Below are 19,466 nucleotides of genomic sequence, written 5' to 3'. Positions count from 1 at the left end.
TGTTTTGGTGGACTATGTTGAAAGTTGGTTTTGCTAAGAATAAATAACACTGCCATCTTCACCAGTTATAAGATGACCATCATTGCTTGGACCCTAAATGTGACGCTAACTAAACTGGATGCACTGTTTTTTCGGAAAGATAAATTATATGTGGTGGTTATATTCCACCGTGCGACTTCATTTTTTTTTTTTCCTGGAATATCTCGTTTTAAATTTTGGGTCGCAGTGATCAATACTCTTAATAGATGATTTAAAATCCTGAACAGGAAAATATTCGTATGATATTTATCAGAAAAACGTAATATCATTACCAATGCTCAGCGCCGACGTCAAAATTCTCAATGGAAAAACCAGCGGCAGATAAAGTCACGAAATTTGACAGCTTTTTTAAATATTGAAATTTTGAAAGAAAAGCCTTTAATGGTTAAAGTCCACGTAGGCAGTTTCAGCTCCACACCCCACCCCTGTCCTTTCTAAGTGTGGTTATGTTAATGTCAAAGCGTGTCTGTAGTAGCGAGGAGATAGCAAACAACATTACTGAGTCGTGTCCTTTTTTTTATTTCCAACAATAACAGTCCTTGCAATATGGCAAACTGATCAAAGATGGAAAGGAGAATTCTGATTGGTCGCTGAACGGTCCGAGGGTTACACTACTGACCGCTAAGATGCACCATTCACGAAGTAGTTTTGGCGAATTGCTTTTGCTCGAAGCATTTCACAGAAGAAAGGTGTTTGTAATTAAGACAAATTCTCACGGTTTTTGTTTGTTTTAATTTTTGACATCATATCTGCTGGACAACTTGAGCTTAATTCTAACTTCTTCAGCCTGAATTGAAGCACAATTAGCATGAAATACTCACCTGGCGCAGAGTACTTGCAAGTTTTCCCATCTCCTGTGTAAGGTTGGTTACACGTACATGTGTAGGATCCTACGGTGTTTGTACATGTAGCTAAACGGTGGCAGTCGTGTGCGCCGCTGACGCACTCATCGATGACTGACGTAATGAGAAACACGGCAAAGTTAGTAAACAAACATAAATTATGTTCTACATGTTCACCAAAAAGCACTTTTTGTTCTCAAGTAAGGACTTGTTGTTGGCATTGATATTAGTACTTTATGATAAATTTGATAGTACGTGTAAACTCATTTCGCTATGTTGTAGTTATTTTGCATTTCTTGTTAAGTGAAAATAACTTACCAGTACAATTTTTGCCATCGCCTGAATATCCAAGTTTACACGCGCAAGTGTAAGATCCACGAGTATTGTTACAAACAGCATTCACATCACAGCTATGAGAGTTTGAAGAGCACTCGTCTATGTCTGAAACAAGATTAAAGGAGTAAATATGGGTAAACGTTGAGTTATCGTTAACGTTAGTCTGACCATTTCACCAAAGAAGCAAACAGCTTGAGGACAGTCCGTCGAAAGTTTACGGTAAGCACAGTATCTTTTAATGAACATGATAGATTTATTTTGCTTTCCACACTCTCTGACTGATGCTCTGCTTTTAAACAATTTATATTACCCAGGTTCTAAGCCACTGGCGTCGGCTTCGAAATTGTTAAAAAAATATAGTTATTACGGGCACTAGCACTATTCTCATTGCACAAGAGCGGTTGGTTACAGTTTTTTCTTAACCCGTCAATGCAGGACAAATTTCATAGTTGTTGAAAATAAATTGTGTGTCATTACCTTTAGCATCCACATCAAATGTATTTATGTCTAGTTTTTTAAGCTAGGGGGGAGGGGAAGAAGTTGTTTGTTTGTTTGTTTGTTTGTTTCTTACCATTACAAGTTTTTCCGTCTCCGGTATATCCAGCTCTACACTTACAGGAATATGAGCCCACGGTATTCACACAATCTGCATTCACGTCACAGTTATGAGTGTTGGTAATGCACTCCTCCAGGTCTGCAAAAATTACATTTGAAAACAAAATTGAAATAGATATAACATAAATAACATTAAAACGAATTATTTTGAGAATTAACCATAGATCCGGTTTGAGTGCGCAAGATGATCCTAGCTAAAGTTTGGCGACTCTACAATATTTTCATTAGTAGAGATTTATCACCTGTAAAACAAGTAAAGTTGAAGCAGTTATCGCATGGCACGTCATTCCAAGTATATCCATGCCTCACGCCAAGAGTGTGCACACAGTCTTCATTGTTCCAGTTGTTTGGTTGCTTTGGAGCCCAGAACCTAAAACTGCTAATTTCTTTATTTGTCCACACAAAAGAACCTTCAACACTGCGGTCATTCAGCCCTATCCACGATCTATCGCCAGCATGACGGTGCTGAATAAATACGTTTTCCTCCTGGTTGTGTACTGTAACCAGATCAGAGTTCATCTCAGAACAGTTTGACTCAGCAGTCAACCATGTGGCGCATGCGGGGCTTGAAAAGTAGCAATAACCGCCAAAGTAAGTCCATCCTGGCTGGCAAATGTCTGTAGATGCAAACAAAAATAAATCAATAAAAAGTAAGAGAAATCATTAAGAATGCCTTGAGTGTTTTTAAAGGAAATAGTTGGTTGTCATGTTTCTGAGAAACCTCTACATGTTTTGGCACTCCTGACTGAAACATTGGACTTCGTTTGTTATGAAATTAACTTCTGATCATTAAACTAGAAAAAAATTAGGCTGATACGATCTTATTTTTAAAGGGGCACAGTCACAGTATCTTGAGTTATTTTTGGCCACGTAAAAAATTATCATTAAATTGAAAGAGACCTGAAAATCATCGTATACTAAGATACAGGCTTCAAAGAGGTAATAATAAACAATCAAGGAACAAGGATGGCTAGAATGGAGGTTAACACGGATTACAAACGACGGATTTGAAATATTTAACCTAAACTTTTCAACATGGGCAAACTGTGACGTAGCTCCTTTAAAAAGCGTAGGAGATAGAAGTTAATAAAATATGAATATCAAAAAAGCTAAACTACCGATCTAGAGAATAGTAAAATTAAAAATGAATTATTTTGTCCGTACCTGAAAGGACAGTGTATGAGATAGACAGTGGATCATACTTTGTGTCATACAATTCTTTTAAACAAACTCGCACATCGGTTGTATTGATGTACTGCAAAAAAAGAACAAATATAATCAGTGGTCTTCTAGACTCTTAGTCCAAAAGATAATTTTCACTTCGCTTCCGGTAATATTCTGAATATTATTTACTCATCGGGAGAAAAAGCAAACTCATACCTCCCTTGGGTTTTTGTTCTGGTAAGACATATCACTATCATATTATTTGCCTGTAGCAGATATTCCTCAACTTTCTGTACAACATGAAATTAATGTTTTGTCGATTATGACTTCAGCCGTCTTGGAGACGCCATCTTGGATTTTACGATTTTCCCGGCATTCAATTTGATGGAAAATAATGGCTGTAAAAAGGTACGAAACTAATTCTGTATCGACGTTTAAGAAAATTCAAAGAAACTAAGAACTCTGTCAAATAGATGAGATTTGGTTCGACTGGCTTGTCAAAAATGCAGTTTCTATGGAAATGCCTAAAGAAGTAAAGAAACAGAATTACCTCCACCCAAGCAGTTATTCCATTGTGTACTGGTTGTCGATTTCCACCGCTAGATGAATGATTCGCCGAAACAAACACATTCGGGGTGCTGTTGTACTTTTCAGTGAAGCGGATATCCTAAAGAAAAACTCTCATTAAGTAAGCGGAGTGTAATCCAACTTTGACCACTAGCTTTAACCACCACCAAACCGGAATTTTGTAATAACCTACTGAGTCAGTTTTGTTTAAATTGACGTTGTTTTGTAGGATCTGTACACTAACTCTTGAAATTTTTAAAAAAGTATACGTAATTCTGGGCAAACTCTCTAGTAAAAAAAGAAGATACCAACCTTACAATAGGCATTGTTGTAATCTGCAGGTGGATGTTGGGCGTTAGCAAAATAGACTGAACTGTGTTCTGTAAAAAGAGGCTTGTGGAGAGAAGAAAACGCCAACCATTTCTAAAAGAGAAAAATAAATAAATGTTAACAAGACAATTAACCATAAGAAAAGGTCTAAGTCAAGATTATATTTTTTCTTGATGTATGATATGCCGATGTTAAAGTATGCTAGGGAATTAGCTGCCAATGCTAAAGACCAGTGTTAAGAGGCTAAAGTAAGTGATAAGGATCTATTAGTTTCTTATGGTTGGTACGTAAAAAAGGTGTAGACACTTACAGTATAAACATCGTCGTGAGATCCTGCGTAGTTCTGAAGCTCTCTCAAACAAACTTTAAACGAGGATTGCGTGACGTCTTCAATCCACACACTGGCAGCGTCACGCTTGAGTCCTAAACGATAGTGCGCAGCAGTAACAAACACTGAAGGTATCACTGAAAACCTTCCCTGCATAGAAAAAAACACACAAGCTGTTACTGTTGATGTTACTCGTGCTACTACTGTTGTTATTGTTACCTTACTGCTGTTTAACATTAGCGAAGATTTGGAAATCTAGGGATGGCTAATGCTTTCATGGTTGAGTGATACGTGACATTTTGGCTCCATTGATCCAAAGGAAATCATATTATATTGAGCTAACTCCGATGACTGTAAGCTATTCGAATTTATTCTTCGTGAACTTGAGTTGTAAAATGAAACGAAAAAGTACCTACCGATGGAAAATTGACAGATTTACAAGTCGTTCCAGTCCACCATTGTGATATCCGTACTTCCCCGGCAACACCACCCACTGGAGCCCCTTGGTACGCCATCCAATCAACTGTCACGTTAGCTTTTGATTTCCGCTCATTGTAACCTGCCGCCATCACACATGCAGTGAATCGATCATAACTGACATTTTCGACCCACGACACAGCGGCATCATGTACATATGACTTGTCACTGGTGTCAATATGATTGACAGTGATCTGAACTTCAAGTGGTTTGTCAGGATAAAACATATAAGGCTTGAGGCGAATTACTTCACAGTGAGAATATCCGAGTGAAGGAATGTGTGGCATGTGACGGCGACCTCGCTGGAAAGGAAATCCTTCAAGAAAATAACAGTACAAAACACAAATCAGTACAAAAAAAAATTTGATTAACTTCCCAGGTTTTTTCATCGTAATCATCATCTTCTTCGACATCGTCAGAAATTTCAGAGTAAAACAATTTCTAACCTTCACAACTACCAGGGTGTTGCACAGAGAAATTCAGTCGCTGAATGCACATTTCCTGTCGAAACAAGCACTCATTGTCGTATGTTGTGCCATTGGATGAGCAGACTGGTTCTTGGTAGGATGGACAACTGTCAACAGCAACGCAGCGAGCATCATTTGGTCTAAACGCTTTACACAGGCAGTGATAATGACATGTCACGTCGATGCAAGGATCCAAGTCTGGCAAGACATATAAACAATTGTCACGAAACGATCTGATGTTATTTTAGTACACGCTTGCTTGATAGTTATACACACTTCTGCCCTCCCAGTGTGGGTTAGCCAGCTTTTACAAAGATAACTCCAATGAGCAACATTGAAGAGGGGGAAAATGCATACAGGAAAGAGAATGCTAAATATACCAAGTGTTTTTTCTATCTCCAGATGGAATCTTTTTGCCTACCTCCAGTGACAATGTAGTCGACAGTGATAACATCCTTATTGTTGGAGTCGCTGTTGTAATTCTTCACACACACTTGTGCAACAGTTGTAGATGTATACTGAATAAAATCAAAGATGAATTAAACCCGGCCTGGTTCAAGTTGCTACACCGCCCGATAAGTTTTAAAGAACTCATATAAACGAAAGTTACAGTGAAACTAAAAGTTACTGAAATCGCTTTGAAACGGCCCCAAAGCAGCATAGAAACACAAGTAACAAACAGAAGAGTTAAAGTAATTGTTTTTATTGTTTCTATATCTCGAGCTGTTATATGTATATGTTCCCATACAAACTATTATATTTACGTTGTTACGCAATGTCAGTAGTCATATACGCTCATTTGGGCCGTAACCAATCAGGAGGCAGGGATTGTACCACGTGACCACTATTTTCCCATACATTCTCTTAAATTTTAAAATCCAAGATGGCCGCTTTGGCGACAAGGTGGCGCATGCGCAGATGGGACAACCTGAAATCGAGGTTGTGACGCGCATGTCCAAATAAGGCGATAGCCAATCCATGAGATCGAGGTTGTCCCGTGCATGAAATCGAGGTTCGGATGGGAATAAAAGGGTTTGCGTGAGTGTGGAGTGAGTATTGTTGTTTTGAGATCGGCGACAAGAAGATGTCTTCAGAGGAGAGCAAGACGAAGGCGGATGAGGTTCCTGAGGAGGAGTTAATAGACGACATGACGAGAGAAGAATTTGCGGCGAAGGTGATGGATGCCGTTCATGAGGGTATTCTTGGAAAGATAATGAAGAACGCCGTTTCTCACGCCATGGATGTCGTTCTGAGGAAGGAAATTGTGAAGCTGGCGGATGAGGTGCTGAGTTTCCGAAAAATGCTGTCTGAGAAGATGTTTGATGACCAGTCAATCTCGTTTAAAGACCCCGTGTGTTTGGAGAAGTTGCCGGCTGGATTTGAGGACGGATGGGAAGCGTGGAAGAGCAGTTGGGAGAACCGAGACGAGTTGGCGTACCGAGCATTTATCAAACAAATTGTAAAAAAATCACCACCACCAGAATCAGAGGTGTGAAAAAACATTTTTATTCATGCCTGTAACACTAATAAAGATCCTTTAACGAGAGAATGTACATGGTTTGTTGCGTGATTTTTTGCACGTCATTGGTTCCACGGGGTCTCTAAAAAAATAAAAAAGAATTTTTAATGCCCCGACCAGGAATCGAACCTGGGTCTTTGAGGCCACAACTCAACGTCTTGACCATTAGACCATCGAAGCGCTTACCTCTTTAGGACTTGGTTTTGGGGTTGTCATCGGGAGACAGTCCGAAATTCACGGCTTTACAATGAGGGCAGAGTCTTTCGGAGGGTTTCAACCGCTCAGTGTGGAGGGCTTTGCAGGTTCCGTGAAAGAATTGGTCGCAACAGGGTGTCAGGAAGTAGTCTCTGATACTGTGTTTGAAAGTGTATCCTTCCTTGCACCATATACATTGGGGGTTAGGAAATCGAGACATGGAGTCTGAAAAATAGAGCAAAAAACAATTTTTTATTGGACACACCACTACTTAAATTGACAGTGTGGGACGTGTGCACGGTCCTATTGACCGGCGCCCTCTTTTTCCTCGGGATAACAATCAATGAATGATTTCACGTGATTGACACGTGACAGGGCCTGGTTGTAACCGTTTCCCAGGAAGACGGGTTCGTAACATTCGGTTTCCCTATTGTAGTACATCCCGTAGATGACTCCGCAACAGGTGGCGTAGACGCATCCTAGTCCCCATTCTTTTCTCAGAGGTCCCGTGATCGCGCGTACGAATTTGGTGTGGGTTCCATTTCTGCTTAATTCTAGGATGGGTTGGCGGCAGCAGGGTCTTAGCTGTTTGCACACGTGGCAATGGAGGGGTTGTTCCATGTCTAGAATTGAAGCAGTTGATGGTAAGTGTCGCGTACAAAGTCTACATGGACGACTAAATCATTGATCTCGTCCTCGTCGAGGGTCCCTAGCCTCTCCTCCAGGAATAAAAGATCTAGTTCGTCTAGGGCCACCCGGATAAAATCTAAAAGTTGTTCTAGGTCCCTGTACAAAGGGGTCTCTTCTTCTTCGTCCTTCATCCACTCTCTCACCCGCTTTTCCCTGGTGGTCAACTCTATGTTACACTGCTCTAATAGTTCCATGCTATACTCACTCAGTATTTTGAGAAACCACAGCAAGGAGAGTATCCACAGTCTTCTATAGGCGCTCATACAAGTTGAAAATAACTCAGAGTGAGAAGTGAACGGTCCAACTCGATTTTTTATACACGCGGTATAATGGTGTCCAGTCTCCTACCGTGAGTGGGTGTGGTAGGGGGATACACCCGTATCCCCTGGGTCTGGGTAACACGTGACTTGGTCTTGCTCTGTGATTGGCTGGACGGATCTTCATAAGGCGAATCCGCGCTGCCCCCGATCTTCACTCTGAGTTTTGAACTTGTATTGAGCGCAGTCATGGCCTTGAGAGAGAGAGATACTTGCAAAACAATTTCAGACCGAGAAAGCCTGATACTACTTATGAAGAAGCCATTGACCAAATGGAGGCACCCTGGACCCGATTCTATGAGGATAGGAATTTTCCCATCCGGGATTTGTTGTCGGGCCGACGCTGGTTGATACAGCTTAAAGATTCCAGTCAGCTGGAGGTAATGCTTCACCAGATTTTATTTTTCATGGACGAGCAGAGGGAGAACTGGACCCGAAGTATGTACCAGTACCGTAGAATCGAGAAGTGTTTCGGGAGAACTTTATTCAACTCGATACGTACTATATATAAGAACCTTGTATGGGACCTTAAAGTGAAGCCGCCCGTGGACCGTATTACGTATCACCGACTGATGCTGTGTTACGGGTTTGAGTCCTTTCAGTCCACGTGGACTAAGAGACAGAAGAAGACAGCGAGACGCTATATACGCACAATTGACTTTTATTATAGTACTTTTAACAAATGTACTCAAGTAACGATGCGATCGATGATCGATGCAGAAGACAAACTACCCAACGTGTAAAAAATAGTGTGAAATAAAAATCGGAGTGTGTTTTTACAAAAAACTGTGTCTGTCTTTTTTTCTTAGTTTGGGTTCTGTCCATTGATCAGTATGGCTTCGGCGACTCCTCGCGGGTATTCGTCGATCCATTGAAAGAACTTGCAGGTACGCTTGGGACACTTGAGATAGAGCCTGTCTGGGTTGGACTGAGAGTGGGAGGTGGCTAAGACCAGGGATTTGCTGCATAGACATCGGAAACGGGCTGGGTCGATGTTCCTGTAGCAGGGGTGGGTCTGTTCTTCGACGCGTCTCAGGTAGGTGCCCACCTCTTTGACGCCACAGGTCACATAACACTTGGTGTAGAATCTGGAAGAGGGGCATCGGTAATACTCCCACCAGGTACCACCGTCTGGGGTTTTCACTCTTCCGTATTCCATGGGTACCATACAACGCGGGCAAGTGGGATCTTGTGGTTTCAGTTGGTTCAGGAACTGATCGGGGTCGAATTCCTCCAACACTTGGACTTCGGTGAATTCTCCTCGGTCGTCCACCTCAGGTGGTAATTCTACGAGGTCGTCTTTCTTGAATTTGTCGAGTCCCATGGCTTCCAGGACTTGCATGGTTCGAGGAGGTGAGTCTCTTATCACGGTCATGCATCCGCCTTGAATGGCAGGTAGTTTTGAGTCTGTGAAGATAGAGAACGCGTTAGTATCCCAACAAGGTGTTTTCCCGTCGCATGGTTTCTAGGATGTGGGTGGTTTTTCGCACGTTTTTGGGGGTCAGTCTTTGCCTTCGCTTGTAATGGTTACTTTTCATTCGGCTTTTGACTTCTTGACGTTGGATCGAAAAGGCGCTCCATGATTGCGAGAAGCCTTTGAGAGGGACGGTGGTCCAACTGACCGAGTCCGGGGTGATCTCTTTGAAGAGGACGCGTTCGTTGAAACGGAGTCTGGTACGAGGTTTTTTGAATAACCATCTGTCTAAAGTGGATTGTAGTTTACCTCCTCCTACTTCTCCTTCCACTCTCTGGGGCAAGAGCAGTTTCAGTTTCTTTTTGGACGATTTTTTCTTTTTCCTGACGGGTTTGTCGTGTGAATCCATGACGCCTGCTGAGAAAAAGTGACTCGTGATGGAATGCGTGGTTCGACTTTATGGCCGTTTTTGACGACCAATCGGTGCCGTGTGGTGTGATGGGATCATGTGACGGTCTTCGTTCCGATTGGCGGGATCTGAAGTGGGCACGTGATCCGGGAAAGTACGGAGTGAAAAGTGGATCCGCGACGCGGGTATAAAAGGAGCCCGTTGGACGCAGCGAATCATTCTCGACTTGCTCTTGACGCGGTGATGACTCATAGGATTTTGACTGACAAGGACTTTGAAGAGATCCTTGAAGATCTGAGACGCTATTTGAATCGAGCTTCAGACAATTTGGATCTAATCGAAGAAGAAGGCAAGAAGTCAACCCATACGAGGATAGTTAACTTAGAGTTGCACGTTGTTGAACTCTTGTTCTCTAGGCTTAAAAGACATATCACCGACTGGGGAGACCCGAAGCTCTATCCTGAATTGTCCTATCTAGAAAGAAAGAGGTTTGACGCAGCAAGATGACTTACTATAGCAACTCGAACCAGATTCGTGACCTCGTGGAGCAGATCGTGGATCAGAAGGTACACACTTTAAGAGATCTCGATGCCATTCCGGATGCCAAGGTGGACCTGTACATTTTTGACAATCTCTTTGAACCGTTAGGTCAAATACCCGATAGTCTGTGGTCTTTTGAGCTCTTGATGAGACGTCGTCCTGACTGGGGTGGTACGATTTTGGAGATGATGAAGAAGAACGAACACGTGTTTTTGTTCTGTGGTGAGTGGTGTCGCGTGATGTACAGAAGTGGTAGCTGTCAATTCAAATTCATTCATTGTCGGGATCCCACCCTGGACACCGAGCGGGCCTGTTTTATCGCCACGAATAACCTCACGTACATGATGAGCGATACCATCCGTGATCTGTTTGAACCTTTGCGGTTCGCTCGCGACCTGTCACGACGGGTGTTGGAGAACGACAAGAGTCCCAGGGTGGAGGAGATACTGACGTTCAACAGGTGCGCTCACAAGGAAACGTGTCTGAAATTGGAAGAGTTGATCTACGATATCATGCGTCAGCGTGATCAGTGGAAGGATCGGTTTTTCGTCCGCGCCCTCGAAGCCGAGGAGGATGACCTGTGTGGTGAGTGTAGAGAGAGTATGCGACAAGCATTCTATGTGAAGGGGGACGAGGAGGAAGCCCTGAAGTGGAGACCCGGTAAATGTGATTGGAGAAATTGTAAATATTATGCCATGGATACCTTTGAGGAGGACTGTGATAATGAGTACGGTCAGGCATGTAAGGACTCTGAATATGCTCAATACTTTTCAGATTCGGACTACGTCTTTCTTGCCTTCTTTTTCGTGTTATCCAATCGGAGTTGATTTTTTCGTAAGAACCAATCAGGCACGACGTTTTTGTACATATAAGAAAGTGTGAATAAAAAATTGGGTTCAAATCATTATGTCTCATACCTTGAGTTGGTTGATCTCGAGAGTGTGTGCGACCATGACCGATCGATGGAGTTGGACGACCTTGTGTTCCAAGTGCGATAGAGTTTACGAGCGATACGGTAAGAGTGAACCCATCCCGTACGACTTCTGTGATTCGCCCTTGGAGGTGTTTGACTATACCGACGTCGAACCCAACGTGATGCGTTTTGTGGTTTATATCTTGTGGTTGAAACGGCAACCCGATTCATTTAAGAAGTATCTGGAGGTACGTGAGCAGCGTTTCGAGTTGTGGAGACAGTGCATTTACAAACTTTATCGACTATGAAGAAGAAAGGTCAAAAGAAGAAGCAAAAGCCGCTTTCGACCGGGACGTTACTGGGACGGTATCGGGATCCATCCAGACCCGGTAGTCTGGGCGGTCTGACGCGATTCGCCCAGGCCAATAAGATCTCGGTACGACGCGCTCGCGAGGTCTTGCAGCGGGATTTGGGGTACACGTTGCACAAACCCAGACGTCGTCGTTTTCCCACGGTCCCGGTGGTGGTGTTTGGCATCGACGAGCAGTGGACGGCCGACCTGATCGAGGTGATCAATATTTCAAGGTACAATAAAGGGTATCGTTATCTCTTGACGGTGGTGGACGTGTTTTCCAAGCACGCCTGGGTCCAGCCCTTGAAGAGCAAGACGGGTAAAGCGGTGACGGAAGCCATGTCTAAGATCCTGAAAGGCGGTAGAAAACCCATCAATCTCCAGACGGACGACGGGAAGGAATTCTACAACAAGACGTTTCAGGATTTGATGAAGCAGAATGGCATTCATCATTTTTCGACGCGCGGGGATACGAAATCCAGTGTGGTGGAACGGTTCAATCGGACCCTGAAAGAACGTTTGTACCGATACTTCACCGTTCATAACACGATGAAGTATGTGCCCGTGTTACAAGAGTTGGTCCGAGGGTACAATCGATCGTATCATCGCAGTATCAAGATGGCTCCCGATCAAGTGACTTTGGGCAATAGCGAGGACGTGTGGGAGACTCTTTACGGAAAAAAGAAAAAGGGAAAAACATCGAGACGACCTCCACTCAAAGTCGGGGATCGTGTGAGACTGAACAAGAAGTTCCGTCAGTTCAAGAAAGGATATTTACCCGGTTGGACCGAGGAGGTGTTTGTGATACGCCGGGTGCGTCCTGGGAAGGTCGCCACGTACAAGGTGGAAGAATGGGACGGTACGGCGGTCGAGGGTACGTTTTACGCGCAGGATTTACAAAAGGTGGACGTGAAAGACGACGATCTGTTCCGCATCGACAAGATCGTCAAACGAAAAGGGGATAAAGTCTTGGTGCGCTGGAAAGGTTGGCCAGTCAAGTACGACAGTTGGGTGGATAAAAAAGGCTTGTACGTGACCCAAAAGCCCAAGACGAAAAAATGAAGGACTTTTACGTGCAGTTGTTGAGCAATGCCAGCACGAGCGAGTTCACGGACAACAAGGCCAACAGTTTCAAGAACCGTCTGCCGTATCCGCTCCTGTTTGAATCCGACAAGGAATGGAAAGTGGGATTGGCGAGCGTGTCTTACCCGATTCCTCCGTCACGACCTCATCAAGTACCAGTCCCTCAATCGCACGACTTTGACGACGGCGATTATTTGTTTGGTATGGACTGGACCATTGAAACGTTCAGGTTGCAAGACGATGGGATTACGTGGCGTCCATATCGTTACCCCGTGACATTTTACGTCAGCGGGAAGGAACTGAACCGTGACCGACACAAGGTGACGAGTGGTAAATCTCTCATGCAATACCTCATCCATCGTTTTCACGAACGCCTGTATCATTACATGGATCATGCGGGTGAAAGTCTACGAGCGCCGGACGGTAAAAAATACTACCCCGTGTTCCGATGGGAGGGGAACGATTTGATTATCGACAACACCGACACGTTCCTCGCCGAGTCCGGAGACAGAAAACGTCCCAGAGTGTATTTTGGTACTAAACTGGTCAAGAAGTTGGGTTTGATTCGCGAGGAATCGTATTACTCCGTTCACTTGGACATGAACATGATCAAGGTCTTTCCCGACGTCAAAGTCCCGTCTGATTTCAAGAAAGACTGGACCAACCATGACAGCAATCGATCTCGCGAATTTTGGAATTTGGACAGTCACGGGACGTTACAGCTCAGTCCCTATTGCAACTGGCGCTTCAGTTACCTGGACGAGGAATACGCCAAGACCTACAATCGCGGAGTCGTCGTTCATCCGGACCTCCCTCCGCCTCGCAGTCCCATGTACCTGTATTCGAATGTGGGTCGTAGTACCATCACGGGGAATCGCGTGACGGATCTCTTGAGAGAAGTCCCCCACGACCCGATCAAGACGACGTACGAGCCGAATCAGATTCAATATAAACCCGTGCGCAGCAACGTTTTGGATATAGTGGAGGTGCAATTGGCCGAGAACGACGGACGATTGGTGGACTTTGCGTCGGGCGTGACGTCGGTGACACTACACTTTAAGGATGAATGAGTTTGTCGACGACTTTTACGTGCAACTGATGAGCAATGCCGGTACGAGTGAGTTCCCGGACAACAAGGCCCACAGTTTCAAGAACCGTCTGCCGAACCCGTTGCAGTTGAGAGAGTCGGGATGGAAAGTGGGTATCAGCGACCTCTCGTTTCCGTCCGCGACGCGTAAGATGGACTTGAAAGATTCTCTTCTGTTTGAAATCTGGTGGATCGATATGGTGAACGCATCTATAAACCTATACACTCGGGTCTCTGGAGTGACGCGAGAAAGCGATTTGGAATTCACGCCGAGGACCGGTACCGAGTTGATGAACGCGATACGAGATCGATACCTGCATAGGTTGAGATCTAGAACGGATGCCGACGTGACCATGTACAAGAAAAAGAGCAAACCAGACGATCCCACCGAATTGCTGTACACGGTCATGCATCGGGCCGAGCATGGAGAATGCGTCCTGGACAACTCGAGAACGTGCCTCAGCCTCCTGATCAATGGTAAACGCGTCTACCCGCAGATGAAAATCGGCATCGAATTGGCCAAGAAGATGAAATGGGTGAAGATGGGAAGATTACAGAACGGACAACCGGGTTACGTCTTGGGACCCCACCTGAGGAAAGAATTTCCCACGGAAGTCGTACCCACGGCCACGGACTTGATCATAGGACAGAATGACGGGGACGAGACATTTTACAAGATCGACCCGGACACCTTACATTTGAGTTGTTTCATCAATTGGGTGTTCACGGACCTGGATCGCAGTTACGAGGAAGCGTTCGGTCACGAGCGTCGTTCCTTGTTCGTGTATTCGAATGTGGGACAAAGTATGGTGACGGGGAATCAAGTCACGGACATGTTGAAACAGGTGCGTTACGATCCGGACGTGGTCGACCTTCAACCGAGACACATTCTATATCTACCGGTGCGCACGACCTTTTTGGACATTGTCGAGACGCAGGTATCTGAGAACGACGGGCGACTGGTGGACTTTGCGTCGGGCGTGACCACGATCACGTTGCATTTCAAGAAAGGATGAGTGATTTTTACGTCAGCTTGCCCAGTCACAGCAGTAAGAGCGAGTTCCCGGACAACAAACCGAACCATTTGAAGATCAGGTTACCGCACCCCTTACGCCTGAATGGAGACGGAGGCTGGAAAGTGGGGTTGAGTAGCATCGCCATGCCGGATGCCCACGTGAGGCTGCCTTCCTTGACGCCGAACGATCCTGATAAAAAAGTCACCTTGGCCTTTTCCGCATGGAGACGCATAGATTCGAGTAGCTACTACATGTATGGAGAAGCTTACTTCGATACGGAGGACCTCAAGAAGGTGATTCACAACGTGGACGGTGTTGGACTCATGAAATCCATGATCGCCTATTTCGATCGACAACGCGTCTTCAAATACAACGGACCCAAATTAGGATCCAAATATGTCACGAATGATGGGAAAAGAACCTACGTCAGGTTCAAGTGGGAAGGCGAAGACCTGGTCGCGGACAACGAAAACATCTTACGTCCGATCAAAGACATGCCTGCATTACACATCAATGTCGACCTGGCTTGTAAAATGGGATGGCTCGAAAAGAACGGCAGCGGTTATAATCTGGGACCTAACTTGCAGAGCGAATTCTTCAAAGATGAAATTCCCAACATTGGTGTCGTCGGGGACTTACACGACTCGGATGGATTACCTGTTTTTTGGACGGTCTCAACCTATTCAACGGGAAACAGTTATTTGAAACTCAGCATCTATTGCAATTGGCGTTTTCTGAACCTGAACAAGGCGTTCGAGGTGGTGGTGGGAAACAGGTCGCGCTCTTTGTTCGTCTACTCGGACGTGGGTAGGAGTGGTGTGGTGGGAAATCAGGTCACGGATTTACTGAGAGAGGTCAACTTGATCCGAAGAGGTGCGGGTGTCCAGTATTTCGAGCCTTACCACATTCAATATATTCCCGTGCGCAAAGACCTCATTGACATAATAGAAGTGCAAGTGGCTGAGACAACTGGAGAACTGACGACCTTTGGAGACGGCAATACGATCGTGACGTTACACTTTAAGAAAGAATGATCGGTGGAACGCTGGTACGATTTCAGCCCGATAAAATAAAGTAATCCGGAGACGGATTCGGCATGGCTTGGAGAGGTGTCAAGAAACGCGGTCCCGGCATTCTACGAGACTTTATCACCGAGGCTGCCACGGAGGGTCTGAAAGGTTTAAATTCGGGCGGTAAGGGAGGAAAGCCCAATTGGAGAGGTGGACTCGCCGGGGTCAAGAGAGGAGCGACACGAGCCGTGAAACGTAAAGCGACGCAAGAGATCAAACGGGCGTTGTCGAAAAAAGTGAGAAAAGATCTATTTGGAGTATGAATCCCATTTACTCGAGGCGCGTGAGACTTATCCCGGTACGACGAACGTAGAAAGGCGGATCGATCTTCCCGTCCCGATCAAAACGCCCGAACTATCGTTGGGTGCAGTCGGCCCTGAGACGGAGACGAAGACGACGACGACGTAGACGATGACGGACCTCGTGGCTCATGCCCGGTCGGCGGGGGTTCGTAACCCTCGCCTGAACATGTTCAGTACCCCTCCCACGGATGTCAGCATGTCGTCTCGACGTTTGGTGAGAATCAACCCGTTCAATACAGGGATCAACCCCGTGACCTTCCAAGTCGATCCTCAAGAAGACTTTATCGACTTGAACGAGAGTTTTTTCGAGGTGGAATTGACGGTCAAGAAAACAGGCAACACGAATCTGCTGGCGGCGGATGTCATGGGACTCGCCAACAATCTGGCCCACACCCTCTTCAAACAGATCAATGTGAGATTGAATGGGACTCTCATCAGCCCCCAGACCGATACTTACCACCTCAAAGCTTACATCGAGACCCTGTTGAACTACGACCGAGACGACGGTGAATCGATCCTGACACCCTGTGGTTGGTACAACTGTCTCGGCGTACCCGACGACGGAGATGCCGATGAATTGACAGCCAATGCGTTGGATTATGATACTCCTCATGCTGAATATACTGCTTTACCTCAAGATCTCAAGAACCTAGTCCTGGGACGATCCCAGTTTCTAGATGGAGAAGCCGTGACTTTGAGGTTCAAACCTTTCCTGGAAGTGTTTCATCTCAGCAAATTACTGTTACCTGGAGTGCAGATCCAGATCGACATGTACTTCAATACCCCAGACATGTGGACCGTCCGATGGCACGGTGCCAGTACTCTGAGACTGACTGAAGCCGACGTGAAAGTGAGATTGTTCCTGTCTCAAGTGAGAGTGACTCCCTCGGTGTACCGAGAGATCATGACCAGCCTGAAAGGTGGAAGAGTGGCCACTTACCCCACGGTGAGAGGTGAAATTCGCACTTACTCGCATCCCAACGACAATCGTCATTTTAAGTGCAGCAATCCTTTCCACAGTAAGCAACCTAATAGACTAGTGGTGTTGTTGTTGAAACAAGCGGCCTTCAACGGAACCGTCACCGAGAGTCCGTTCAATTTTGGAAAATTCAATCTGGCTTCCATCAAACAATTGGTGAGAGGTGAAGAGTACCCCTACGAGACCTTGGAACTCGATCACGATGGGGACGGTAAAGATCAGAGAGGCTACTACAGATTCCTCCAAGCCTCAGGAGCGTTGTGCAGGGGAAAAGGAAACATGGTCAGAAAAGTGGATTGGGGGGACGGCAAGAGATGCAACATGTTTGTTTTTGACAACACGGCCAATGGATGTTTGGACAGTCCAGTGTTGAATCCCAAGCAAGAAGGTGAACTGCGTCTGGTGATCGATTTTGGAGCCAATCCGGGAGAAAACCTGACTATCTTGTTGTACGGCGAATTCGAGAACTTGCTGGAGATCAACGAGAACCGAGTCGTCATCTACGACGTGTACCAATGAGAAGAAGAAAAAAATGGAGAAAGTAGCCTTGAATAATATACAATTGGATCATTTGGCACGGACGAATTCGTCCCTACGCTGTGTCTTTTACGGCACGGTCCCTTGCGATCGACTTCCCAGGACACTTCCCCAAGAAGGACCGACCGCTTACATCGTGAACACGGACCCTCACGATAAACCGGGCGTGCATTGGATCGCTTTGTGGGCCGACAAGAACAAGTGCGAGATACTGGACAGTTACGGTCTGCCGTTGGACGCGTACGGAACCGCCGAACCGATCCAAGAATGGTTGGATCGTCATTTCAAGTACCAGATTCACAACGGCAAGAGTCTACAGTCCCTGTTCAGTCAGAGTTGCGGCGGTTACGCCCTGATGTTCCTGATCGACCGAGCCGAAGGTCGTGACATGAACGAGTTCTTGAATCGTTTTAAGAAAAACGAGTTTGTGGAGAACGATCGTAAAGTAGGACGCATGTTAGAACGTTTGATCGTGGACGAGTTGGCCTGGCGCAAGATTTGTAAAACCACGTGTCACCAGGACACGCGCGGTTCGTCCAGAGGAGTGCGTCATTTGTTATAAAGTAAGCTGTTCGAAATAAAAGACGTTCATTTTCGAGAGAACAAGGATGTTGCGTAGTGAATTCAGATGGTTCCGTCGATTCTTAGAACTGTGTCGAGAAGAGACGACGAAATTGGCCTCGGACGATCCTCTTCGACAGGTCATGGAACGCATTTTGGATTGCGACAGTTACCGTCGAGTCCGATTCATACTGGACCGGGAAAAAGATCATTGGCTTCGATACAACCTGTTCCACCTGAGTATCCGAGCCAGACTTCAAACGAACGCTAGTCGAGATTACAAGTGTTACCCGTATTGGCACGTGCTTCGCTACGGCAATAAGTCCTTACGCCATCACTTTGTGAGTGCATAAAAAGGGGCGTGGGAAAATAAAACGGTTCATTAGGGATTTGCTGACAAAACAAGACGCATCATGGCTCTTCAGTTTCAAGGGCATAGACACTTGGACGACGTGATAGCCAGGTTGGAAAAACGCTATGGAAAAGCGGGTGGGAAGACGCCTCAACCCAGTGAGGCTCATTTCAAGAAAAACCAACCGCCAAAACGACAACTCAATCTGAAAATACTTCAACCCGCCAAAAGACAAGTGTCTTTTCAACCGCCGTCTGTCCTGGACACCGGCGCATTACCGGCGACTGTGACCACGCGTAGGAAACGCAAGAGAGCCTCCCCTGCCATGCCGAGGCTTTCCGAGAAGGAAGACAGGAAAAGAAGAATGAAAAAGAGGCATTGGTACGAAGACAAGTTCGGAGACTTGAGAAAATTCGCCAAGAAAAAACCTCGAAAAAAGAGATCGGCACCGGCCAAGAAAAAAGGACGTCCCAAGAGAGCCGCTGCCAAGAGGGCCATGGCCAAGATCAGGAGTCGGTCCAAGAAAAAACCCATCTGTTTCAATCGTAAGGTCACCCTATTGGGTCTTTTGAAACGCATCCCGGCCGTCAAGACCCCATTGGCCAAGTTGTTCAGATAAAAACGGAACGTCTCGAGACCCTGGACCATTTCAAGATCATGGAACGACGCAAAGCGTTTCAATTTCACACTCCTTCGAGTTTGTTGATTGCGGGTCCGTCGGGGTGCGGCAAGACGGTGTTCACCACCAAACTGCTCTTGGAGAACGGCGACTTGTTCCAACAAACGCCGAAGAGTATTCATTACTGCTACGGATCGTGGCAAGACGGTTTCCAAAAGCTCAAGAAGGGTGGAGTCAAGTTTTACGAAGGCATCCCCGAAAGCGAACAGTTACCCCGATGGTTTCCTGGAGGGGGCGTGTTGGTCCTGGACGATCTGATGGACGAGGGGGGTAACGACAAGCGCGT

The 19,466-nt window shown here is 45.7% G+C and overlaps 1 protein-coding gene and 1 non-coding gene across 2 annotated transcripts in view; both read right to left on the bottom strand.

Annotated features, from left to right (window-relative positions):
* Positions 1–19,466, bottom strand: part of LOC145494533 (uncharacterized) — a 37,175-nt gene that overhangs the window by 2,342 nt on the left and 15,367 nt on the right. The window contains exons 5-15 of the mRNA XM_081474025.1: positions 5,587–5,683; positions 5,145–5,363; positions 4,638–5,014; positions 4,204–4,371; positions 3,876–3,986; positions 3,547–3,663; positions 2,997–3,087; positions 2,075–2,449; positions 1,789–1,911; positions 1,200–1,322; positions 861–995 (exon numbers count right to left, since the gene is read on the bottom strand). Of these exons, the coding sequence (XP_081330151.1) occupies positions 861–995; positions 1,200–1,322; positions 1,789–1,911; positions 2,075–2,449; positions 2,997–3,087; positions 3,547–3,663; positions 3,876–3,986; positions 4,204–4,371; positions 4,638–5,014; positions 5,145–5,363; positions 5,587–5,683 (1,936 nt within the window). The remainder of the gene's footprint in view (positions 1–860; positions 996–1,199; positions 1,323–1,788; positions 1,912–2,074; positions 2,450–2,996; positions 3,088–3,546; positions 3,664–3,875; positions 3,987–4,203; positions 4,372–4,637; positions 5,015–5,144; positions 5,364–5,586; positions 5,684–19,466) is intronic.
* Positions 6,793–6,864, bottom strand: Trnah-gug (transfer RNA histidin (anticodon GUG)). The gene has a single exon. It is a non-coding gene; the product is annotated as a tRNA-His (tRNA).

The sequence above is a fragment of the Orbicella franksi genome, chromosome 8 (genome assembly GCF_964199315.1).
Source record: "Orbicella franksi chromosome 8, jaOrbFran1.1, whole genome shotgun sequence".
Classification (NCBI taxonomy): Eukaryota; Metazoa; Cnidaria; class Anthozoa; order Scleractinia; family Merulinidae; genus Orbicella; species Orbicella franksi.
This window is presented reverse-complemented; position numbering and strand designations above follow the sequence as displayed.